Genomic DNA, 26,410 nt, shown 5'->3' with positions numbered 1-26,410 from the left:
TAATATATATTTTTTAAATGAAATCACGACCACCATGAAGGGGTTCATGTTTCACGAGTGAACTCACACCTCGAGTCCTTCTCCAGCACGTCAAGTTCATGTCAGCACCAACAAAGAAGTCCTGTGGACTTTCAGAAATAAAAGCCTTTCTGAAGGAGGAGTTTGTACCTTATTACATTTTTTTTTAATTTCTAATCTATTGCTCTTTAAAGCTATAGAATTGCATATTTTTAAATTCACCGATTGTTAAATAAGAGGCTGCATAATATTTAGATGAGGAATTAAATTTGTTTAGAGCTTGTTGCAGTTTGTCAATCAGAAAATATAATAGAAACAGGTTTATTATTGGAGTTTGGTGCAATATAATGATGTAGAAGATATATTTTAGAATGTGTAAAAACAAAAGTGTCTGATTAAAACAAATTATCTGATTAAATATTCCAAGTTAAACTTGGAATATTTAGATTTTTTTCCCCAAGTTTGCAAGAATACGTCACATATAAAGAAAAAAATTATTCTTACATTTCAATGAAATTCAGTCAGCAGAGACTGCAAACAGATGATAAAACACTAAAATAATTCAAACATAATTATTCTTCAAAATGTAATGCTGAAAACAAATTTTTATTTAAGATGTACTATTTAAAGAAAATGCAGAAAAATATGGATTAATTTAAGTTTCAAGATTTTTCATAAATAAATATGAAATTAATAAGAAAGTCAAATTATTAAGCAATTATTAAGTAACTTAAACTTTGAGATTAAGCTGAAATTATCTGGATGGACCATTTATCCCCGTCAATCCAAATATGAAAATAACTGATGGGTGGAATAGGAAAGGAATTTCATCAAGGTAATCGTCTGTTTATGTAAGTCAATAAAGTATTTAATAATTTAACTATTCAAGAACAAGCTAAAGCCTTGTGATGTACTGTTATGTAGCTCTTTCAGGGTTTTCCTTTGGACTTTGGCTTCTTTTTCACCCATTTCCAGGCTCCAGAGCTCAAGATGTCGACCAAGTTTGTGTCTAATGGGCACAACTGAGCAGAATTGTGAAAGAGAAAATACAACACGTTATTTTCTGATAGAAAGAATTTTATTGTATTTCCAGCTGGTTTAGAGCTGCTCATGTGAATAAAAGTTTTGGGGTTCCACACGATTCTGGACTGGGCACAAATTAGCTTCTTGAGTTTCACATTTCCTAAGAAAGACAACTTAACTTTCCATTTTCATGATATAAACCTCTAGTTGTGCATAAAATGTAATTAAAACAACATCATAGTAAAAAACAAAACAAAAAAAAAACAAGCTTCTATTCAAGATAAAGCTCTTGGAGGTTTCCATCTGTTTATTTAAAGTACTGATGCCTTATAAATATACATAAATATATTTAGTTTTTGTTCCAAGAAGCAAATGTTGTTGTTTTTTAAGTGGTTATGATCAAAATAACTTTTTTCCCCCTTTGGACCTGAAAGATTTTCACTCATTTTAAGGCGTTACTCAAGACTTTGGTCAAGTCTTTATCGTTGTTAATTAAGTAAAATTAAAATTGTAATCATGGCGTTTGTTTTTTCCATCCTCTGTGATGATTGCTTATATTATAAATGCATTGGATTTTGTTTTTAAATAAAAGCTCTTGATCACAATGCTTTTACTCTGAAGGGCAAAAACCCTACTTCCGCCCTGCCTCCCGGCTCCTCGCTAACTTTCCGGATCGGCTCTCGGTCTTCCTGGTTCCGCGGACTTGGAGCCGCTCTCTTTGCGTGTTTTCTGTACCAAACGATGACTTTATCTGATCTGGACGCGGATGTTTCGCTTGTTTTCGTCCAAAAAAACGAGTTTTAAAGTCGGGAATTAGCGGCTGATCCGTCAGATGTGAAGCGGACCTTCGGGGACTCCGTCCTCCGCTTCAGCCCGTGAGCCAAGCTGCCCAGCATGGGACTCAAACTCGTCGTTTTTACGCTTTTTGCTGCTTTTCTCTCTCTACCGGAGGCGGCTGTGCCTCCACCGGAGCAGCAGCAGGAGTTGGGTAGGTGCTTCACATAAAAAGCTCCTGACTGGATGTAGTTCACTCAGAAAGTTGGTGTGAGGGGATGTATGGCAGGCAGTTAGTGTCAAAAATACTAAACGCGTTTTAGGTATGAAAGTTAAAACTAAATAAACATTGAAGACATATTTATGAGTAGTTCGTGGATTTCAAGCTTTAAAAAGTAAATCTGTGTCAGAAAATCGTTTTTTCCCTCAAAATGTTGGGATGTTAGCAAAATTTTCAGAAGGTTTTTTTTTTTATCCAAAGAAATAGTTTCTTTCTGAGAGATCATTAAAAAAACCTTTAAGATCAAATATGTCTGTTGAAAATTAATACTTTCTAGGCTTGAAAAACTTTTACTGAAATATCAGATTAAAATATAATTTAAAATTCTTCTTCTAACGTATAAAGCCCTTAATAATCAAGCTCCATCATATATCAGAGCTCTGATTACCCCGTATGTTCCTAACAGAGCACTTCGGTCTCAGACTGCAGGTCTGCTGGTGGTTCCTAGAGTCTCTAAAAGTAGAATGGGAGGCAGATCCTTTAGCTATCAGGCTCCTCTCCTGTGGAACCAACTCCCAGTTTTGGTCCGTAAGGCAGACACCCCGTCTACTTTTAAGACTAATCTTAAAACTTTCCTTTGTGACAAAGCTTCTAGTCAGAGTGTCTCATGTTACCCTGAGCTATCTCTATAGTTATGCTGCTATAGGCTTAGGCTGCTGGAGGACATCAGGGTCTATTTCTCTCTCTCTGCTGAGTTCTCCTACTGCTCTCCAATCTGCATTGTTTGTTGTTATTTTAACTTTTAACTTTCTGTTCTCTGTCATTTTCTCTTCATAGAAGGTACACCTGGTCTGACGTTCTGTTAGCTGTGACATCATCATGGGAGGCAGATCATCCTCTATTACCATCTAACATAGAAAGTACTCCTGGGTCAATGTGAGCTTCTGAGCTTTCTGTGTCTCTGCTCTGTCTTCTCTAACATAGAAAGTACTCCTGGGTCAATGTGAGCTTCTGCGCTTTCTGTGTCTCTGCTCTGTCTTCTCTAAGCCCCAGTGGGTGGAGGCAGATGAGCGTTCACACTGAGCCTGGTTCTGCTGGAGGTTCTCCTCCCTGTTAAAGGGGAGTTTTCCTCTCCACTGTCGCTTCATGCATGCTCAGTATGAGGGATTGCTGCAAAGCCATCAACAATGCAGACGACTGTCCATTGTGGCTCTACGCTCTTTCAGGAGGAGTGAATGCTGCTTGGAGAGACTTGATGCAACCTGCTGGGTTTCCTTAGAGAGGAAACTTTCTCACCAACCTGGAGGATATGATGGAGTCTGACTTTAGAAAGAGCCTTGAGATGATGGGATGTGAATTGGAGCTATATACACCATATTTTTCAGATTATAAATTGCACTATAAGTCGCATTTATTTAAACATTTATTTCACACAATCCCAAGACCAAAAACTGACATTTAATCTAGTAAGGCAACTTATTCAACTCCGTCTGAATAACATGGTATCACAGGATCGGCCAAACTGTAAAAAAGTGCGACTTATAGTCTGAAAGATACAGTAAATAAAATGTAATTGACTACAAACACGTCATGACCCCACCCACTGTAGCGAAGCACCTGGTTGTAATGGATAAACACCCGAACCGTGTTGAGACGGGTAGAAACGAGTCCAGTCGAGTAGAAAAGGGCCAATATTCTTCTGCAGATGCACTCTAGCCCCGTCCAGATGTTCATGTCAACCACCAGAAGGTTCTGGACACAGCTGGTATTGTTGCTCTCAGTCTGCAAAACGTAATTCCAGATAAGATCGTATGTGTGACCCAGAACCACCAGGTTACAGCTTCTTCTACCTGATTCCTGTCGCTATCCTGCTAGATGGACGTTAACCTCTGGTAGGGCTGAACGATTTTCGAAAATAATCTAATTGCGATTTTTTTTCTTAATATTGCGATTTAATGCAATTTTTTTTTTCAGTTTAATTTATCATGTGTTTTAAAATATATACAAACAACAAATCAATTTGTTTCGTCGCCATGTGGATTAGTTGCTAAAAGACTCACAGCATCTAAACTCAGAGCAGAAATGATTGCGTTCTGACTACAATATATTTCAACCAAAATTGCAATTTTGACTTTTCTCTGTATTAACCACAAGCAACAAAAATGGCCTCTAAATAAAGATGTTTGTAAACAAGGACTATTTTAAACAAGAACTTTTAATGTTTCTATTAATCAGAATATTATTCAAGAGAACAGCTTTTAATTTAATTGGACATCAATCCTTGTTGAACATAAAGTGCAACCAACAAGCAAGTCTATGTATTAAACTGACTGACCTGTACTTAATGCTATGTATGATTATATAAACTCTAAAACAAGTAATAAAATTAGATTATCTCACTGCTGCAACTGTCTTCCCTTCCATGTGGAGGCAAACCCACTTTAAACATTTTACTAACACCTAATGGACGTGTCTAATTCCCTAATTGTTACATAGCCAAAAATTGCTGACCTCTGCGATTTGGAAATTGCGGTTTTTTTAAATCACGATTATATTGAAAATGCGATTAATTGTTCAGCCCTAACCTCTGGTGTGAACTTCCTCTGCAGAACCTCTGCGCTCCGTGTTGGACGACTTCGACGTGCTTCCCTTCTCCGGCCTGCAGACCCACTCCGTGCGGCGCCGGGACGTCCAGACGGAGTCGCACGTGGAGAAGCTGCTGAGCTTCAACGCCCTGCAGAGGTCAGACCCAGAACTTCGCCTGCCTTCCTCTGTGCCGGTCGTCCGAAGCGTAAAACTGTTCTCTTCTTCTTCCCTCCCGACTGCAGGAACTTCAGACTTTACCTGAGAACCAACAACGAGATCTTCACGGAGGATTTCAGGGCCGTGGTCCAGGACGAGGGCGGCCAGAGGCGGAGCTTCCCGGTCAACAGACACAACTACTTCACGGGACACGTCATCGGTGAGGTGTTCCTCAGGGTTCCAGCTCCTCATCGGAGCCGGAAAGGCAGATCTGCTTTATCAGATCATTATTTTATAAGCTGTTCCTGCAGGATTCACGTTGGGAATGAATGTAATGGATCTAAAGAATGATTCTCTCTCTGAGTCTTCCAGATCGAAATGATCCAAAGATGAATCATTTCAAAGGCGAAGACGTGGTCCACAGAGAGCTTCTGGAGCAGTCGTCTCAAAACTCCAGTCCTCCAGAACCGTTGTCCTGCAACTTTTAGCTGCTTCTCTGCCTTAAAAACTCCAATATTGGCTCGTTAGCGGAGCTCTGGAGAGCGTGACTGCGTGCTGCCGAAGCCGATTGGCCGAGCTGTGCAGGGGGAAGTAGCAGGAGAACGGCACAAAGTAATTTCTTAGGCGTTAAAAAACGGCATAAAGTGGAGAAAATATAATGCAGCGGCAACATTCTGCAGAAACTGATGAAAAGGCGAGAAGGAAAGTGATCAGGGAGGCTTTGTGGAAGGTTCTGGCTGTGGAGCGCATCGTGGGGTCGAAGACGTATCAACTCTGACCCGATACGATGATAAATGACTATCTGGAATAGGGCTGGACGATAATTCAATAACGATACATATCGATCGATAGATGTATGGTTCAATATAAGAAACAGGGGTCAATAAAAAGTTCAATAAAAGAACAGTGCATTCTAGCCTATCATGTAGGTTAATACTACAGTCATTACATCCTCCCAACCAATCACAAACCCAGGAAAGCTCCATCAGCCTTCAGATAGTTCAGAGAGCACGTGTTCTTTTTTATTTTTTAACACTTACAGTTTTCGTAAAAAGTTGGTTGGATAAAGGGTTGTGTTTGAACCCATTTATATAAAAATAGGTCATTAAGCAACAGCATAAAATGGCTAGGGCTGCACTTAAAATGTATATTTTTAATTGGTTTGATAATTATCGATATTAATCAATATGATTTCTATTTTATCGATATGCTTTTATACTATATCGTCCAGCCCTAATCTAGAACATTTCTGTAAAGCTGAGCTCCAAATCCAGTGTAGTCAGCTCTTTGTTCTCCAGACGGCCCAAACAGACTCCTCAGAGAAAATAAAGCCGAGCTTAAACTGTACGATTTTTGCTCTTTTTGGGCCGATTCTTCAGTCGTGCGAGAATCTTTTGGATCGTGTCGAGTTTCAGCTGCGTCGTGTCGTATCCAGGGCGTAACGAGGGGCGATCATCCTCACCACCTCCTCCCCATCAGGAATCAGACGGTCGGATGAAAATCAAACATGTCTGACATTCAGTCGGCCCTCCTGAGGTGATGGAGAGCGCCTCCTGCTGGTGAAGCAGAGCTACGAGCCGATTTCCCCCAACCTCGCGCACTGAGCATGTGCAGACAAGGGAGTTCTTCTTCTTCTTCTTCTCAGATGAAAACAGAAGTGTAGAGAATCATGGCGGCGGTACATGTGACATGGAGTCAAACTACGGAGGAGAAACTCGTAGAATTACCAAGGCAGCGCGTTTTATTCTAGTGAGCCTCATGTTTAACAGAGAGCATCCACACTTTTTCTTCTTCTACTGTTTACATTTGGCTTCCACCTCTCTACGGCTCTGACGTTTGGTTTTAGACGTACATTAAGAACAGAGATGTGAAGTTTTAAATGCTGAGGTTTCATCGTACAGTCTGAGCTCTGAGTACAACGATTAAAAATGTCGTACGGTTTACGCCCGGCTTCACTTTGCCGTCCGCTCTTGTCCGTCGCTTTCCTTTTTCTGCCGTTCTCGTCCAAAAGTCTTCTCCACATCACTGAGCAAGCTCTGCACTGGTGGCGGGCTCTCGCTCCCGTCTTCTTGGCAGCTGAACCTCTCAGTCCGACGTCTCTGATGGTCCAGGAAGCTGCTCTGATGCTTTTCTTTCCCGGTAGCTGCAGAAATCTCAAAGCTTCACCGGTGCTGCTGGCTTAGCCGAGTCGCTTTGGCAGGTAAAGCTCTTTGCTACGAACGACTCTGCCTCCGATCGCTTTGGACGACGATCTATAAACGTTTCAGACCGTCGTCACTTAGAGTGGAGCGACTAGCTTTGTGACAGGAGCCCCGGCGGATCAGACGACCCCGAAAACCCGGCGAAGAATTTAGAAAATGAGCTTTTAGCTGAACGTCTTTGGAGGTGGAGATTGATTGATTGATTGATTGAAATGATTGATTGATTGAAATGATTGATTGATTGAAATGGTTGATTGATTGAAATGGTTGATTGATTGAAATGATTGATTGATTGATTGAAATGATTGATTGATTGGATTGATTGATTGATTGATTGAAATGATTGATTGAAATGACTGATTGATTGATTGATTGAAATGACTGATTGATTGATTGAAATGATTGATTGAAATGATTGATTGATTGATTGAAATGATTGATTGATTGAAATGATTGATTGATTGAAATGATTGATTGAAATGACTGATTGATTGATTGAAATGATTGATTGATTGATTGAAATGATTGATTGATTGAAATGATTGATTGATTGAAATGATTGATTGATTGGATTGATTGATTGATTGATTGAAATGACTGATTGATTGATTGAAATGATTGATTGAAATTACTGACTGATTGATTAATTGATTGATTGATTGATTAATTGAAATGATCCTTCACGAGGTGCATTCTCTCTTCCAGGGGAGGAAAACTCTCGTGTTCAGGCTCACATAGACGACCGGGAGTTCTCGGCTCACATCCTGACTGACGAGGCCGAGTACAACGTTGAGGTGAAGATTTAAGAGATCCCATTCCTGCAGCATTGTGACCTTTAACCTTTAACCTGGCTCGTTCCTGCAGCCTCTGTGGCGGTTCACGGCGGCGCCCGCCGACGGCCGGCTCCTGGTGTACCGCTCAGAGGACATCAGGAACATCAGCAGGCTGCGGCGGCCCTCGGTCTGCGGATACGTGGCGTCCGAATCCTCCCAGCTCCTGCCTGAGGGCGTCAGAGCCGCCATGACGGGCGGCCATGGCGAGGAGGAAGGTGGGTGGAGACGTCAGACCCAGAATCCGCTTCACACCCCAACCTGTGCTGCAAAAAGGGAACTAAAAGAGAGCAACATGTTCTTAAAATCAGTGTATTTGTCCTTGATTAGAGCAGCTAAACAAGACGATGTGTTAATAAAACGAGTATTTTTACCCCTAAAATAAGATAATTAGACCTGTTCACATGAAATAAGAGGATGGAGATGAGTTGTTCCTATAAGAAATTACCTTTTCTTCAAATTACAGTTGTTGAATATTTATGAAATTAATATTTATCAAACATGTACCTTTGCTTTTATGATAAAACAAGGTCAGTCTCCTGATAGTTTCAAGAATTATTTTGTTAAGAATGGCCAAGTTTTATTTATTTATTTATTTGAATAGGGTCAGAGCACATTAATGTACATCAGTAAAAAAACAAATGTAAATATGCCGGATTATAGCTACAAAGCTAGTTTTCATCCGTAGTCCCTAGGCAGGCAAATACATAAGAATGAACATATAATATACAATATAAGCATCAAAAGGAAAATGTTAAAAATTTAGTGGTCACATGACTGGTTTGTTTTCATCCATAGTTTGAGTTGAGCTCTAAAGCTGATCAGTGTAAGTGCATTCTTATAATTCTAGTTTTGTCTTTTCATTTACCACTAAGTATTAAAACTCAATTGCAATTTTCTTTTCGGCATCGTGGTGCAAAACTACGGAATGAATATGGAAAACATTTGGAATTTTTCAGAAATAAATGGTAGAAAGTCTTTGAAAAAAATACTGTTATCTAAAAAAAAAAGGACAAATATTGACTCCCTGAAATCTGAAAGCTAAAATGTAAAAAATAATTTTACTGTACATTTCTTTTCTGTTTTCTCTCTCTCTTGAGTGAAATGTCTTTCATAATGTCAGCTGCCTGATATTTGGTTGTTTTAGGGGTGCTTGATGTATTCTGAGTTTCTATTTTGATTTGTGAAAATAAATAAATAAAATAAATACATAAATCAAGGACAAATAGACTCATTTCAAGAAGAAGTTGCTCACGTTTAGTTCCCTTTTAGCAGCGTGGAACCTCTGGTCTGTGTAGGAGAACCTGAGCGTGTTGTCTGTGTGCGCAGAGTCCGCGCATGAATTCATTAAATTTTAAGAGCAAAAATCGTATTCTATTGGCAGTTCATCTTATTTACCTGCTCAGATCAAGGAAAAATACACTTATTTTAAGAACATTTTACTTATTTTTAATTCCCTTTTTACAGTGTAGAGAGGCAGGTCAGGAAAAGCTGAGCTACAGATTATAGATAAAACAGAAATCATTTTGATGGATAATTATCAACAAATTAAAAACCAGGGCTTTGAACCGGTTCAATGAACGAAAATGAAAACCGGGAACTTTTTGTATTTTACTAGGAACAGAAACGAAACCAGAAACGTTATTTTTTATGTTCTGGAACTGGAACACTTATTTAAAAATAATGGTAACCGGTTAATACCGGTTTTATTTCGTTCCTCAAAGTTTTCGTTGCCTAATTAACTAAAAAAAAAAAGTAATTATTTTCCTGCGCACGTTACCATGACGGCTGAGGTTCACTTCCTGTGTGACGTCACATCACACATTCGCTGACTGAATGGAGAGAGAGCGGTGTCTCCACTAGAGCTACACATCTTAAATAAGAGGTCAATTACGATCCAGCGTTAAGTAAAACGCTCATTCCAAACACAATATCAGTAGCTATATTTGTCAAACGAAAGGAACGAAATTAACCGGTTCGGGAACGTCAATTTATTGATGGAACTCATAACCGGAAACTTCATAATTCCATTTCTGTTCGGAACGAACCGAGTGGGGAAAAAAAATCGATTCAAAGCCCTGGTAGAAACACATATTTTAAGTGCAGCCCTTGTTATTTTTTGCTGTTGCTTAATTATCTATTTTTAGACACAGAACACACAATGAATTCAAACTCAACCCTTTATATATCAGAAAGTGTTAAAAAAAAGAAAAGAAAAAGGAACCTCTCAACTCTCAACAAAGGGGGCGGAGCTTGGTTCCTGGGTCTGCAGTGTGATTCGTTGGGAGAATGTAATGATCTAATATTAACCTACATAGCTAGAATGAAAAAGGAAGGAAAACTGTTATTGTATTGAACTTTATATTGACCCTTTCTTTCTATCACTGATATGTATCGTTATTTCAAGGGTGTTTGATGTATTCTGAGTTTCTATTCTGATTTGTGAAAATAAATAAATAAATAAATAAATCAAGGACAAATGCACTCATTTCAAGAAGATGTTGCTCGCTTTTAGCAGCGTAGAGCCTCTGGTCTGTGTAGGAGAACCTGAGCGTGTTGTCTGTGTGCGCAGAGTCCGCGCTCAGAGGGAAACGCCACGTCTACGACCACAAGAAGAACACGTGTCCCATGCTGCTGGTCGCCGACTATCGCTTCTACAAGCACATGGGCCGAGGCGAGGAGAGCACCACCATCAACTACCTGGTAGGGCTGAACAATTAATCGCATTTTCAATATAATCGTAAATTAAAAAAACGCAATTTCCAAATCGCAGAGGTCTGCAATTTTTGGCTATGTAACAATTAGGGAATTAGACACGTCCATTAGGTGTCGGTAAAATGTTTAAAGTGGGTTTGCCTCCACATGGAAGGGAAGACAGTTGCAGCAGTGAGATAATCTAATTTTATTACTTGTTTTAGAGTTTATATAATCATAAATAGCATTAAGTACAGGTCAGTCAGTTTAATACATAGACTTGCTTGTTGGTTGCACTTTATGTTCAACAAGGATTGATGTCCAAATCAACTAAAAGCTGTTCTCTTAAATAATATTCTGATTAATAGAAACATTAAAAGTTCTTGTTTTAAATAGTCCTTGTTTACAAACATCTTTATTTATTTTGTTGCTTGTGGTTAATGCAGATAAAAGTCAAAATTGCAATTTTGGTTGAAATATATTGTAGGCAGAACGCGATCATTTCTGCTCTGAGTTTAGATGCTGTGGATCTTTTATCAACTAATCCACACGGCGAGGAAACAAATTGATTTGTTGTTTGTATTTGTTTAAAAAGACATGATAAATTAAACTGGAAAAAAAATCGCATTAAATCGCAATATTAAGAAAAAAAAATCGCAATTAGATTATTTTCCAAAATCGTTCAGCCCTACTACCTGGTCAGCGCCGCCACGCTGCTTTGGTTTTCATGCCGGCAGCTCCGCCGCGCTCACCTCTGCCCCTCTGACAGATCGAGCTCATCGACCGCGTGGACGACATCTACAGGAACACGTCGTGGGACGAGGAGTTCAGCGGCTACGGCGTTCAGATCCAGGAGGTGAGGAGACGTCCCGGCGGTGGAGACGTCTCAGGTTGAGGTGCGATGGTGAGGACGTTGTGTTTCTGCCGGCAGATCATCATCCAGAAGGACCCCACGGCGGTCGGACCCGGGGAAAGCCACTTCAACATGGAGGGCAGCCCGGTGGAGGGCAAAGACGTCTGGGACGTCAAGAAGCTGCTGGAGGTAACAGAGTTAGCCCTGAACACGTCCCGTTCGCTAGGCCTGCTGGGAAAAAAAAACACGTGCAGAAAGCTTTAAAAGGTCGTTTGTTATTAATTATTTCAGCAGCAGGTTTGCACGCCGAGGCGGTATACACTGCAAAAATGGATCTAGAAATAAGTAAAATGGTCTTAAAATTAGTGTTTTTGTCCTAGATTAACGCATGTAAATAAGATTATCTGCCAATAGAATGAGTATTTTTACCCCTAAAATAAGATAATTAGATATAATGCACTTGAAATAGGATGATGGAGATGAATTCTTCCTTTTTTAGGTGCAAAAATCGTATTCTATTGGCAGATCATCTTATTTACCTGCTCAGATCTAGGACAAAAACACTTATTTTAAGAACATTTTACTTATTTTTAGTTCTGTTTTTGCAGTGTAGAGAGGCAGGTCAGGAAAAGCTGGGCTACAGATTACAGATAAAACAGAAATCATTTTGATCTATATCAATAATTATCAACAAATTAAAAACATATTTTAAGTGCAGCCCTGGTCATTTTATGCTGTTGCTTAATTATCTATTTTTAGACACAGAACACACAATGAATTCAAACTCAACCCTTTATTTATATATGAGAAAGAAAGAAAAAAGAACCTCTCAACTCTCAACAAGGGGGCGGAGCTTGGTTCTTGGGTCTGCGTTGTGATTGGTTGGGAGGATGTAATGATGTAATATTAACCTACATGGCTAGAATGAAAAAGGAAGGAAAGTTGTTATTCTAGTGAACTTTATATTGACCTTTTTCTTTCTATCATCGATACACTGCAAAAATGGATCTAAAAATGTATAAAATGTTCTTAAAATTTGTGTTTTTGTCCTAGATTTGAGCAGGTAAATAAGATTATCTGCCAATGGAATGAGTATTTTGACCCCTAAAATAAGATAATTAGATACACTGCACCTGAAATAACATGATAGAGATGAATTCTTCCTATTTTAAGTGCAAAAAACTTATACTATTGGCAGATCCTGCTCAGATCAAGGAAAAATACACACATTTTAAGAACATTTTATTTATTTTTAGTTCAGTTTGTTGCAGTGTATTTATTGTTATTGAATTATCGTCCGTTATAGATTTACCGTTAAATTTAATCTCATTAAACTAACTAGGTAAATTGTATTATCTGCCAATGGAATGAGTATTTTGACCCATGAAATAAGATAATTATACATCCTGCACTTGAAATAAGATAATGGAGATGAGTTGTTCCTATTTAAAGTGCATAAATCTTATTCCATTGGCAGATCATCTTGTTTACCTGCTCAAATCAAGGACAGATACACTATTTTTAAGAAAATTTTACTTATTTTTAGTTCCGTTTTTGCAGTGTAAAAGTGGCTTCTTGGCATCCACTCATCAGGGGCGTGAATATTTTCAGCGCTTTCCGAATTCCTTTGAACCATTCTGGTGATAATCTTACATCTTATTGGAGATATTAATAACCAAACCATGTCAAGCGTTTTCCGTGTTAGAATAATGCATTTTAGATAAAGATGGACGTATCGTAGGGATCTAGATGCTGCTGCAGGTTTGCCGTCTCTGAAGGCTTCCTGTCTGCCCCCCCCCCCCCCCTGCAGCAGTTCAGCATGGACATCGCAGAGAACGCCTCCTCCGTCTGCCTGGCCCACCTCTTCACCTACCAGGACTTTGATGAGGGCACGCTGGGCCTGGCCTACGTGGCGTCCAGCAAACCGGACTTCCCCGGAGGCCTCTGCTCCAAACGTAAGCCCCGAGCTCCGCTCCGCTCCGCTCCGCTCCGCTCCGCAGGTTCCGGTCGGCGGCGGCGGCGTTGTGTTAACGAGTCCTGCTGTTCAGCTTGTCCCTCAACAGCCAACAAACACGGATCCATCTACCTGAACACGGGCCTCACCAGCACCAAGAACTACGGGAAGACCATCCTGACCAAGGTGAGTCCGGGTTCTTCTTCTGTGGTCTGAAACGCGGCGCTCGGCTCACGGCTTGCGTGTCTCCGCAGGAGGCGGACCTGGTGACGACCCACGAGCTGGGACACAACTTCGGGGCGGAGCACGACCCGGACAACGTGGCGTACTGCGCCCCGCCGGAGGACCAGGGAGGGAAGTACGTCATGTACCCCATCGCCGTCAGCGGGGACCACGTCAACAACAAGGTGCCGCCGCCGCCACCGCGTTTCCCCAGGTACCCCTGACTGCAGACCGTAACGTTAAGCCACGCCCACCTGAGTGATGTTGCCCCTCCCCCACACCTTCTTCAAATCAGACAAAACTGGTGTCAAACGTTTGTGCTGCAAAAATTTTCATTTGTGCTGCTATAATTTATTTCCAGGTTAAAATTAAATTATTCATATCCAAAAGTTAGCAATTTATAATTTATATGAAATTCACAGTTTCAGCATGAACAGTTGTTCACTGAGCTTTGATGACTTCTACAAACTATTATCATTAAAATGATAGCAGTACAAATTAAATTATTCATATTCAAAAGTTTGCAACTTATAATTTATATGAAATTCACAGTTTTAGCATGAACAGTTGTTTACTGAGCTTTGATGACTTCTACAAACTATTATTAATATAATTAAAATGATAGCAGTACAAATAAAATTTTTGCTATACAAAAACATACAATTTTAAAATATAAAATATTTAACATAAATATACTTTAAAATATATAACATTTTTGTACTGCTATCATTTTAATGATGTTAATAATAGTTTGTAGAGGTCATCAAAGGTCGGTGAACATCTGTTCATGCTGAAACTGTGACTTTCATATAAATTATAAGCTGCTAACTTTTGAATATGAATAATTTAATTTTAACCTGGGAAAATCTTTTTTTGATGCACAAACGTTTGACACCAATTTTGTCAATTTGGAAAAGGTGGGGGGGGGGGGGGCAACTTCACTCAGGTGCCACGCCCACATTGAGTCTATTGACTACATTTCGGGCGTTATCTGGTGGCGGAGACCATTCAGTAGATTCACAAACAGCAATGCATCACCTATGGTCAGCTCTTTATTATTATTTTTATTATTTAATTAATATTTTTTCAGACAGACAATTCCACAAAAAAAAAAGTGAGCTACAAAATTACAAGAAAATCGCAATCAACACAAATATATTCATCGGACAGGCTTTCAGCAAAGTACTTACTGGTAAATAAAAGTACCATCGACTTTTTAAAAGCATGCATAAACACTTGGAACACATTTGAAACTGAATAAGGAGGGACAAATAAAATATATAATAAATAAATATATATATTTATATAATGGGAAAAGTCTGGTGTTGGTGCATTTAGTTGCCGTTGGTGTGTCACCATCCAACAATATACTGATGTGTCTCTATATATAATGGGGGATATGCTGCATAAATGGAATAAATAAATATCCACAAGACCAGAGCCTAAAGCTATAAAACTTTGTTTTAAATATTATCTTAGAGAGAGATCTATATATAAAAGATCTAATCAAAGTCACATCTGAGGTTATACTTGCAGGTTTATGAAATGGAATTAGTTTTTTTTTGTTTTTATTAGTAGTTTCTATTTATGTTCAAGTTCATATATAGATATGTAAGCTGGCGTATATTAATATTAATATGCATGTGTTGATTGGGATTTTCTTGTAATTTCGTCAATCACTTTTTAAAAAAATTAATAAATAAATAAAATAAAAGCTGGCCATAGGTGATGCATTGCTGTTTGTGAATGCACTGAATGGTCTCCGCCACCAGATGGCGCCAAAAATGGAGTCAAGCGAGTCTCAATGGACCTTACCAGAGGGGCCGCTTTTCATTGGCTGATGCCCATTCTACGTCATAGAGTGGCTACAACGTGCGAAGAAGTCTCACAAACACAAGCTAATGTAGTGCTAGACTACTACTGTACTAGCATACCGGCATAAAGTTTTCGAATCAACAATCGAAAAATAATGGTTCTCCATTGCCAGTGGGGTATCTGTACTGGTGATGTCAGATATCCTGATCGTATTTGTGGTGGGAAAATTCACAGATTTCCAAAATCAGGAGCAGAATGCCGGGCTTGGATCAAAGCTTGTGCACGACCACACGAGCAGCTCAACCTTCGTAGGATCAACAAGAACAAGGGAGTGTGTGCTGGTGTAAGTATTATTGCTTTGCTTTAATACTTAACGCAAAGAAATAATACTTATTGCTTTTTATTTTTTTATTTATTAGCATTTTGTCGGCGGGGATGGGCCAACGGTGTCCCATCCTTATCCGACACCAGCAGACGGAGCGCGAGTGCATACAGCTAGGCGCGCACGAAAAAGAGCATCGGAAAGTGCAAGTAGGCAGGACAGTGTATCTGACATACACTAAATATTTTATTTTAGCAGAAAAGGCTTTGGACGAAACTGTTCCTCGTGTTAGCCACTCTAGCACCAAGTACAGCGTATCAGGCTAGCCACACAAACATTTGCCAACAAACCACAGGAATTATCCACTGATTTCAAAAGTAACAGAAAAAACGATGAATGCACAACTTACCCAGCCTTGCAAGAACAATAGGCATCAGTTATCTTGTCCACATCTATATTAATGCTGAGGGTCTGCCGTTTTCCTCATCGACCGAAAGCATTTTGCTGTGACCTGCACAACTTTGGAGGCATCGCGTGGCTCAAATACCTTTAACTCATCCAAAAATGATGACATGAACTTGTTAGTTCCTCTGTCCATTGTTGTAGATGATATTTGTTCAAAATCAGGCAGAAATGACGCACTAATCGAGTCGGGAATACTCCGCAAAGAATCAGTCCAAGTGGAAGACGCCATGTTTACATAGAAACTTCCATAGAATTAAAGCGCCGCGAGGCTTTGTTTGTGAGACTTAAGATTTTTTAGGTCAGTTGTGGGCGGAGCTTGGTAAGGTCCATGTGATCTGCAGTCTGCAGTCAGGGGCTCCTCAGTTTCCCTGACCCAGAAACAACAAAGGTCCCGGTTCTGTGCCTCACGCAGCGGTTCTCCTCCTCCTCCTCTTCCTCCTCCTCCTCCTCCTCCTCCTCCTCCTCAGCTGTTCTCCAACTGCAGTAAGCGCTCCATCGTGAACCGCCTGCGCTTCAGAGCCCCGTCCTGCTTCAGGGAGCGCAACGTCAACGTGTGCGGGAACTCCCGGGTGGAGCAGGGCGAGGAGTGCGACCCGGGCCTGCTGCGCTCCAACTCGGACCGCTGCTGCACCCAGGACTGCCGGCTGAAGGGCGACGCCCAGTGCAGGTGCGTTTCTCCGCCGCCGGACGGCCGCGCCGCCGACCCGAGCGCCGCTGACCCGCCGTGTCTTTGTTCAGCGACAGGAACAGCGCCTGCTGCAAGGACTGCCGGTTCCAGGTGAGAGGCGCCGTCTGCCAGGAGCCCATCGACGCCACCTGTAAGGGCCACTCCTACTGCACAGGTGAGACCCAGAAGGGACTCATGCATGGAGGCGTTTATTACGCTGTCAGCTGCAGAGAATAACGTCACTGTTGGAAGCTTGTTGCTTCTGTCAGAGTCACAAGATCCGCTTAAAAAAAAAAAACAAGGAAGCTGCTTCCTCCGCTTTCAGCTCCTCAGCTGATCATCACCAGCTTTCTATTAAACTGCAGTTTTTAAGCTGCTAGGAAAGCAGTTGGTTCCTCTTAGCCTCTTTTAATCTTCAGCGCTCTGCATTTGTGCCTATGATGATGATTTTTTTCATCCCTAAATTATTAATAAAGCCCTTCATCACGCCGCCCTTTGACTTTCCTGTAGGATAGCAGTCGATGTCCAGTCTGACCTCCTGCCTGAAAATATCCATTAAAAAATAAATAAATAACATATTTGACCACTAGTGGGCAGCAGAGCTAATATATGGGTTTAAATTGGGTTTTGTTGCATTATTGTGTTGAAATTAATGAGATGATCTGGAGAAACCCCAACATACCTCTAACAGTTCACCGTCCACTTAATAATTTATATTTATTGTTTTTCTTTAAATCAACAGGGCTATTAAGACAGAGATGGCGTCAAAATATTTAAATTGATTTAAAAACGTAATAACTCAATAAAAACGATTTAAAAGTTATTCTTTTTGGGGGCGGGGTTTCTAACACCTTTTCTAGAAGGCAAGGCAAATTTATCTGTATAGAACATTTCAGTACAGAGACAATGCAAAGAGCTTTACATGATTAATTCCAAAAGAAAGGTAAAAAACAAAGCAACTGGACTAGTTTTCTGTAGTTGAAGACGTTTCGCTTCCTCTCCAGGAAGCGAAACGTCTTCAACTACAGAAAACTAGTCCAGTTGCTTTGTTTTTTACCTTTTTTTGGAATGACCATGACCTGGATGACTGAGAATCTTCACCAGCATTTTACATGATTAGAAAAGGAAAATAAAACAGAAAAGTATTAAAGTAAAAATCAAATTATTATATATATATATAGCTGTGGGAGTAAGCGGGGTTCTGATGCAGCTCGCCTGTGTAACCCAAAATTCAATTAAATTAAATTCAATCAAGACTCTTTCCAAAGTCAGACTCCATCAGATCCTCCAGGTTGGTGAGAAAGTTTCTTCTCTAAGGAAACCCAGCAGGTTGCATCAAGTCTCTCCAAGCAGCATTCACTCCTCCTGAGAAGCGGTCCGTGGCGGCGCCGTTGGAGACGTTTTTCCAGCAGATGCTTTATTCTGGCTCCGTGTCTCGTCTGTCCACAGGGAACAGCAGCGAGTGTCCTCCGCCGGGGAACGCCCCGGACAGAACCGTGTGTTTGGACAACGGAGAATGCCGCGGCGGCGAGTGCGTCCCCTTCTGTCAGGTGGCGCTGCAGCTGGAGCCCTGCGCCTGCAACGGTAACCAGAACCATCGGGTCAGAATGGTTCTGGTGGAGGAGACGTGGGTCGGACGGAGCGGTTCTGGTTATTCTGACCCGCTTTAACGCTGCCGTGGGAGAACACTAGGGCTGGGTATCATCTAGGATGAGCCGATTCGATACGATTCTCGATACATGGCTCAGCTTGCTTTGATTCCAATATCGATATTTATTACTTTGAATTAATGCTCAGTGATTCAATCACCAAAATCAGCCAAATATTATGTTTATGTTCTATTTATTGATCACAGACATATTAACAGGAAAATAAAGTGCATTTGCTTCAATGCATTTAACGTGTCACAGAAACCAAAAATGTGCCCAAACATCTGATTTTAGGGACAAAGGCGCTTCTAAAATCCTGTCGGCCGTTCCACAAATTCGTCTCACTTGCTCTCCTTCGCTGTGAACTGTAATGGTTGCGCTGTAATAAGGCCCCCTGGAGGTTGGGAGGTATATCGATATTGAAAGCCAGAATATCGATATTAAATCGTTTTTAAAAATATCGATATTAATCTTTATATCGATTTTTATGCACAGCCCTAGAGAACACCATATCATTTCATTTATGACCTGTTTAATTATTTGATATAAAAGTCTTAATGTTAATTCTACACTTCAGAATATTATGGATAATAGCAATAATCTTATTATCACTTTAATAACATTTGATGTTTTTAATTATCAGTATTATTGTTAGAATTATTGACGATAATAATTTTAGATTCCCTGTCATGTACTTGCATAGATTTGTTTTATTTATTCGCTATTTAACGTGTAACTTTTGATGCTGTTGCTGTAAATTTGTGAAACCAAGAGGAAATGCGTCAGAAAGACGAAGCTTTGACCTGAAACCGTCTAATTGGACCTTTTTTTATGGGTTTTTCTCCCCAGAGACGAACTCGTCCTGTAAGGTGTGCTGTCGCCGCAGCAACGGGATCTGCAGCCCCTTCGTCGACGACAAAGGCGACTTTGTGTTTCTGCGTAAAGGCAAACCGTGTACCGTGGGTTTCTGCGACGGAGCGGTGAGAAAATCCACCGGAACATCACAATCTAACCCTTCTTAATCTCTGCTTTGCATTCTGGGGGGTTGGATGCGTTCTAGGGCGAGACGACATGGAAATAAAGCGCAACGATAAAATAGAAATCATATTCATCGATATTGATATACATATATTTTAAGTGCAGCCCTGGTCAATTTATGCTGTTAGTTACTGATCTATTTTCAGATACAGACACAAACTCTGAATTCAAACTCAACCCTTTATTCAACCAATTTTTTACCAAAATTGGTAGTTTTAAAAAAATAAATAAGAACCTGTGCCCTCTGAACTCTGTGAAGGGGGCGGAGCTTGGTTCCTGGGTCTGTGTTGTGATTGGTTGGGAGAATGTAATGATTTAATATTAACCTACATGGCTAGAATGCATAAGGAAGGAAAACTGTTATTCTACTGAACTTTTTTTGACCTTTTTCTTTGTATCAATCAATCAATCAAAAAAAAAAAAAAGCCCCAGTAGGGCTGGACGGTAATTAAATATATATATATATATATATATAAATAAATAAATTACCGTCCAGCCCTACTGGGTTCCCCTTTCTGTTGAGGGTCTCATACGTCTCCTCCTGGCGGCTGCTTGATCACTGTAATCACTAAAAGGTACCAGTACAGCTAAAACTTTAGGATCAAAGGAGAACTTTGGCTTTTGGGTCCAAATTCTGCAGCCGGTCACTGATTTCATCCCCAGGAACGAAACGAGCCAATCGGTAGATCGGACCTGAACTTGGTTCCTTTGGTTCTCAGTTTCACAGAAACATTCCTCTTTCCTGGCAAGTTCTGTCCACCTTATGTTTGAACGCGGAAGTAAATATGGGTCCATCTTCCGTTTTTAGCGTTAGCTTGACTGATCGGAAAACTGTCGCGGCAACATTTACAAAAAATCAGGTCAACGCTAGAGCCTCTAACTATTCATGACTGAATCGTCAGAAACATACCGGCTGTTGCCTCGTTGTAATTAGATTGCTGCTCAGTTAATTTTACAAAGATAGCAGCGCTAAATATTTGGTATTTTTTGGTAATTTTGGTATATCAAGACGTCATGCCTATTCATAATGTTTAGGCTTGAAGTTTGAAATTGTACCAATCTGATGATGTGCGGTCTCAAAGCTCTTAATGCATGTTTGTCACGTTAAAATGTAAGTTAGCTTTAGAATGAAGCTGTAACTTTATTTCTATTTCATTTGTCAGCGTATCGGTGTTAAAGGACGTAGGGTGCAGCTCTTGTCAGTGTTGTAGTCAAGTCACTATGCCTCGAGTCCGAGTCCAGGTTCGAGTCTCCAGTGTTCAAGTCCGAGTCAAGTCCAAGTCATTAAAAAAAAAATCTGAGTCGAGTCCGAGTCTCTAAATTTAGCTAACGACTCGGACTCGAGTTCGAGTCTCGGACTTGAGTCCTACAACACTGTCTCTTGTACACGATTAAAACCGTCCAGCTCCACGTAAACCTTTTTAAACCCGTTATTATGACCGCCTCTTCCTGGACAAACGACCCCGGTCCTCCTCAGAGTCACAATGACGAGTAATTCGGTACGAACTCTTGTTGCATTAGCCGCTTTTCAGCTAGCTAGCTAGCCAGGGACAGGAAGTGACCGACCGGGGGGAAAAAAGTCAACTGACTTTGTCCGTATTTCCATTGAAAATAAGGCGGCTAGCATCCCGGCCTTAAGGGGAACCGGGCCCAGAATCCGGACCTTTTAACTGCTCTGTGCCCTCCAGAATATAAAGCAGAGCTGGGGATGTGTGTGGGAACCACGGATCGGACCCTGGTTGTGGTTAACCTGACCGTCTGTACAGGGGAAGTGCATGAAGCAGGTGCAGGACGTGGTGGAGCGCCTCTGGGACTTCATCGACAAACTCGACATCAACACGTTCAGGAAGTTCCTGGCCGACAACATCGTGGGCTCGGTGGTGGCGTTCTCGCTCCTGTTCTGGGTTCCGTTCAGCATCCTGGTCCACTGCGTGGTCGGTATCACTCGTCACGTCCGCCTCCGTCCCTTCTGTCCTCGCTGCTGCCCTGCGTGATGACCCAATCTGTGCTTTCAGGACAAGAAGATGGACAGGCAGTACGAGCAGACCACCAAGTCGCTGTTCTTCTCCAGCGTGAGTACGAGCGTCCGCCGTGAGCCCAGAGGCAGCACAGCTGGTTAGAAGAACGGAGAACCGGGATTATAACGGCCCGGCCCCCGTGTGAAAGCATTATCCAGACAAATTTAAAAACAGGGGGGGAGCAGCTAGCTTGATTCGCCATGTTGAATCATAGCGACTGAGCAGCGGTAGTTACGCCTCAGTTTCCAGGTGGAGGAATTTTTTTAATTGCTACCCTGGATGTTAATTACTGACATCTGCAGCATTATTTTGACTGGTCAGAGCTCTAATTACGGATTCAGGTTTCACCAAGTTAGATTCAAACTGTGAGTTTTGCCTTTTATGTGTCGTTTGTCACCCTAAATATCTGTAATTTAGTTTAAAGTCGTCAGAATGACATTAGCTATATCTTAGTCACAGTGACATTACAACTAAAGATACATAAAGATAACGCCAGATACTTAAGCTTACTGATTAAATGTTAAAACGGCTTGCCGTATTCCCACAGCAGCCAGTTTCTCCAAATTATGTCACAAAATGTTGTTTTAACCAATAGCAACACTGACGATTTTAGACAGACAAGCAGGATTTCAACAATTATCCACTAATTTATCAAAATAATGACCAGAATATGTAGACGGTACAATAAGCAGAGGTGGGTAGAGTAGCCAAAAGTTGTACTTCAACATATGTTTACTCAAGTAAAAGTAAAAAGTATTCAGTAAGAAGGATACTCGGGTACTGAGTAACTAATCATAACAGCTGATGATTAAATATTTAAAAATGATGTAACTGGACAGACAAAAATATACAGTTACGTGCAAATTCTGGTATTTTAAAGACAAAAGACACTATTTTGTCCATCAATAAACTTGAAAGCAGTACTTAAAGCAGTTAATGTATATACAGTATGTTAGAACAGTGTAAAGTACTTCCAGTAATAATATCTACTTTTTGCTGTATGTTTATCTGACCTCCAAACAGCTCAATGATCAGCAGATAAAAAAATAACATTAAAATAACAAAGCTTGTGTACAAACAGGAGGTCTCACTTTAACATGAACTCCAGGTTTTTGTCTTTCTGGTCCATTTTTGGTTAAAACAAGTTTGTTCTTTATTCATGAAGTTACTCACAGCAGGAAGAGTAGCCAGAAACTAGCCAGAGTAGCGATACTTAAGTAATAATACGACTAAAAGTACATTGCAGTAAAACTACTCTTAAAAGTACATTTTCCTCAAAATGTAACTGAGTAAATGTAACTAGTTACAACCCACCTCTGACTATAAGACAACCATGTTTACAGTTTATTGGGGGAAAAAGACCCAGAAATAAGGTCTTTTCCCCCCAAAAAATTGGTTAATTAGTAAAGGAATTGGTTAATTCCTTTACCAATTAACCAATTAACTAATTAACTGAGGAACTCCTCCAGTTTGCTTCTGTTTAGTCCCAGATAACTTTCAGGAGAAAGGAAAAACTGACTGAAAGTCCTTTTCTTTCCCAGAATGCCGAGCTCTTGAGCAGCCTGGACTCTGCTTCTGTGCGCATCTTCAAACCTCTGAACTTCGCTGCCGCCCCGGTGCGCCTGGCACCCGTCAGCCCGCAGCACCCCAGCTCCCCGCCGGTGTTCAGCGCCGGCCCCGCCGCCTCCTCCTCCTCCTCCTCCCCGCCGCCGCCGGAGGCCCCCCACATGGCCACCATCCTGGAGGATCCCAGCCTGGACTCCTACCTGGGCGAGGAGGAGCTGCAGGAGGCGTTCGGGCGACCGGCCGGAGCCGACCCCCGCCGGTCGTTCGAGGACCTGACGGGGAGGAGCCCGATGAGCCGCAGCGACAAATCCAAGCTGTTCCGCCTGCAGAGGCAGCGTCAGATCGACAGCAAGGAGACTCAGTGCTGAGACGCACCACCAGGGGACGCCGTTTCCCCTCATCGTTCCTCTAAACTCCCCCCCCCTGAAGATGACGCCTCAGATAACGAGCCAAACGTCGTCCGTCTGCTTTAAGCGCCGCTCAGCAGCTGCTGGACAACGAGGGTCCCTGAACGCATCACGCCTCAAACACGCGATGATGGAGGTGCTTAATTAATCCGTTTTATTTTTGTTTTGACTAATTCTTAATAAGTTTCCGTTCATTTTTCTGTGTTTCGTTCTACAGCGACTCATTTTCCACCCCTTAAAGGTACAAACTGTTTAAATTTGCACTCCAGCGTTAACACAATCTGTTTCATATCTTTAACTTATTTGGTGTGAAAACCCACATTTTTCCTTGTTTGGACAGTAATAACTTGATATTTATATTACAGAATTAAAGCTTTAAAGTTTAAACCGGAAATCGGATCGGTTTAAAACTCCTCGCAGACAATCAGGAGAATACTTTATATCTTAAATATTTATTAACTTTAATTCTGATGCTTTTAGGAGCTCTGATATAATTTAAAAACAGTTTAATGCTGAGCTGGCCGTGAAAGTCTGGATAAATACGGAATCAATTTGTGCTTCCTGCGTTTTTAAGTTTCTACGGGAAAGAAATGTGACTTTCTAAGATTAAATGTTGGAAGAAATTTAAAAAAAAATCTTCTTATTTTTAATCTGACTCTAAAAAAATTTATCTTTGGAAGACGAGAACAACGGTACCGGCTCTGATTTTAGATTTTTTTCTGGAAACCAAACAGTTTTTCTCTCGTATCTCACCGTTTCTGAGAGAAATTAACAATTATAGCAACAAAACAAGATCATTAGGATAATAAAAGACATAGGAAAAGAACATTTTAGGACAAAATGAGTTTAAAATCTCATTACTCACCCAGCAGGTCGGAGAATATGTGAAAAACAAGTGTCACCTTTTTATTTTCTAAACATAACAAAAACTGTTAAAAAATATATAAAGAAAAAAGATTTTCCAGCAAAACAAGCTTTTATTTTCATCTCAAGATGACGGGAGACAGATTTAAACGAGCCTGAGATGTTGTACGGAAACCTGCCGCGATAAAATGACCTTATGACAATAAAACAAGATTTACCTGAAAATACCGAATCTAGTTTGGAGATCATGAATTAAATCGCTTCATTACAACAATTCCAGGTTTCTGTATCTGAAGATGTTGCAGGAATAAAACTGCTGTTGCATAAAAACGAGCAGCAGAGGATAATAAAACGCATCGTCTGGACGGGTCCCCGGTGTCAAACCTAGAAAAGAAACCGTTTTTAGACTCTGGCAGGAAGCTGGAGTACCCTGAGAGAACCCGTGTGTGCGCAGGGAGAACATGCAAACTCCCAGGCTGGGATTTGAACCCAGGACCTTCTTGCTGCGAGGCAACAGAGCCACCAGCTGCACCGCCTGAGATCTCAGGTGGAAATTTTTAACACTTTTGACACAAACACCAGAAAAACCAAAATCGCTATGTAACTAGAATATACTTAAAATATCTGGAATTTGTTTAAAATTACTTTAAAAATTCTGCCAACAACCCTTTCCCTTCAAAATAAGAGAGCCAGCATGAATAAAGCTTAAACTATTCCAAAATTATTATTTTTTTTTCCTAATAAACTTGAAGTTTTTTCAGGGTTTTCGGGCAGTTTTGCAACAAATTATTCAGATAATGTGTTATTTTGATTAGATTTAAAATCCTCTGTGGGATTAAAGCTAAAACTTGACTCATCCGCTTTTTATCTGAAATGGGAGACGTTAGTATTTTACTCTTTGGGATAATTTCAGATATTTTCAGCACGGGTCATTAAATGAAGCCACTGAACAGGTTTGGGTTGAAAACAAAACAAAAAAAATCTCATCTGGAAATATTTTAAACATGGTTAATATTTTTAAATATCCTGAAAATGTTTTATAAACTGAGATTTATAAAAGTCCGGATCGAAACCAAAGATTTAATCCAAACTTTGGGAGAAAACCAGCTTTCCTCAAGGCTCATATTTTTGTGTTTTATTGTATTAAACAGCTGTTCTAGTGTTAAAACCACTTCTGTCAGTATTTTATGTTTTTGTCATTTTTTTTACATGTTTGCCTTTGTCTAAAAGTCGTTTTTAAAGCTGCAGCTTTTACATGAAAAATAAAAGTTACTGTTCAGAAAACCTTCTACGTGTTTTTCATTATTTTTTTAAATAAAAGTGTGAAAACGGGGAGAAAAACCTGCTAAGTTTATTTTATCTGAAACTAGAAATCTGAACACAAACGGTGATAAATGTGGAAAAAAATGGAATATATATATATATATATATTCCATCTTTAAAAGAACAGCAGAAAACATGCGAGAACCTCTGTGTTAATATCATTAACACCAGAACATCCTGATTAACAAACCGACTGCTGAACCGACCAGATCAATACGCCACAAGTTGAACTGCCGTGATATTAGACTCTGATTTAAAAATAGTATTTTAATGTTTTGAGCTATGTAATTAGAACAATATGGTTTCAAATTAATAGTCTGGGTTTTAAGATACTATATGTTCCAGAAGAAATCAAAATACGTAATAAAATAAGATTTAATTTTGCTGAAGAACTGCAAGATTGTTTGTATTGACATTATTATAACTACATAGTGATTTATAAACCCCATAAGAAGAATTAATTAAAAATGTTTAAAAATAATGCGGATCAAGTTCTTCTACTGCTCATAATCTCTTTCTGCTCATTAGGACACTTGCATTTATCGTCCGTCTCATTTTGAAGCCTTTGTTATCCACATTTCCCGGTTAGTATCTTAAAAAAAATAGAATAGGGCAACTTACATTTGGACACATGGACCAATAAAGACAAAAACCTGGTGGCCACACTACTGGCAGCCTGTAAGAAGGAAATGGCTAAAACTAGATACACTCACTATCGATGAATGGATTGAAATTGTTTACCACA

The 26,410-nt window shown here is 40.3% G+C and overlaps 1 protein-coding gene across 2 annotated transcripts; it reads left to right on the top strand.

The window, feature by feature from the left end:
* The first annotated feature begins 1,656 nt into the window (after positions 1-1,656).
* Positions 1,657-25,604, top strand: adam17b (ADAM metallopeptidase domain 17b). 2 transcript variants are annotated; one of them, XM_036130455.1, is made up of 18 exons: positions 1,657-2,029; positions 4,645-4,777; positions 4,864-4,997; positions 7,684-7,772; positions 7,843-8,026; positions 10,381-10,511; positions 11,272-11,358; positions 11,434-11,544; positions 13,166-13,310; positions 13,419-13,495; positions 13,564-13,716; positions 16,601-16,800; positions 16,872-16,975; positions 18,250-18,384; positions 19,299-19,429; positions 21,254-21,421; positions 21,503-21,559; positions 23,047-25,604. In XM_036130455.1, exons 1-18 carry the CDS (start codon positions 1,936-1,938, stop codon positions 23,437-23,439), a joined length of 2,526 nt encoding a protein of 841 aa, XP_035986348.1. In that variant the 5' UTR covers positions 1,657-1,935; the 3' UTR covers positions 23,440-25,604. The 2 variants fall into 2 exon arrangements, with proteins under 2 accessions (XP_035986348.1, XP_035986347.1); XM_036130454.1 differs by having other exon boundaries at positions 1,660-2,029; positions 13,404-13,495.
* The last annotated feature ends 806 nt before the right edge of the window (positions 25,605-26,410 follow it).

This window comes from Fundulus heteroclitus, unplaced genomic scaffold (assembly GCF_011125445.2).
Source record: "Fundulus heteroclitus isolate FHET01 unplaced genomic scaffold, MU-UCD_Fhet_4.1 scaffold_36, whole genome shotgun sequence".
In the NCBI taxonomy this organism is placed as follows: Eukaryota; Metazoa; Chordata; class Actinopteri; order Cyprinodontiformes; family Fundulidae; genus Fundulus; species Fundulus heteroclitus.
The sequence above is the reverse complement of the archived record's forward strand: the minus strand, read 5'-3'. Positions and strand labels throughout refer to the sequence as shown.

Excerpts from the sequence above, each read along its gene's own strand:
- adam17b (XM_036130454.1), top strand. The coding sequence starts at position 1,936 with ATGGGACTCAAACTCGTCGTTTTTACGCTTTTTGCTGCTTTTCTCTCT. Across the intron at positions 13,496-13,563 it reads GGAAGACCATCCTGACCAAG|GAGGCGGACCTGGTGACGAC; the intron begins GTGAGTCCGGGT and ends GTGTCTCCGCAG. Across the intron at positions 21,422-21,502 it reads GCATCCTGGTCCACTGCGTG|GACAAGAAGATGGACAGGCA; the intron begins GTCGGTATCACT and ends CTGTGCTTTCAG.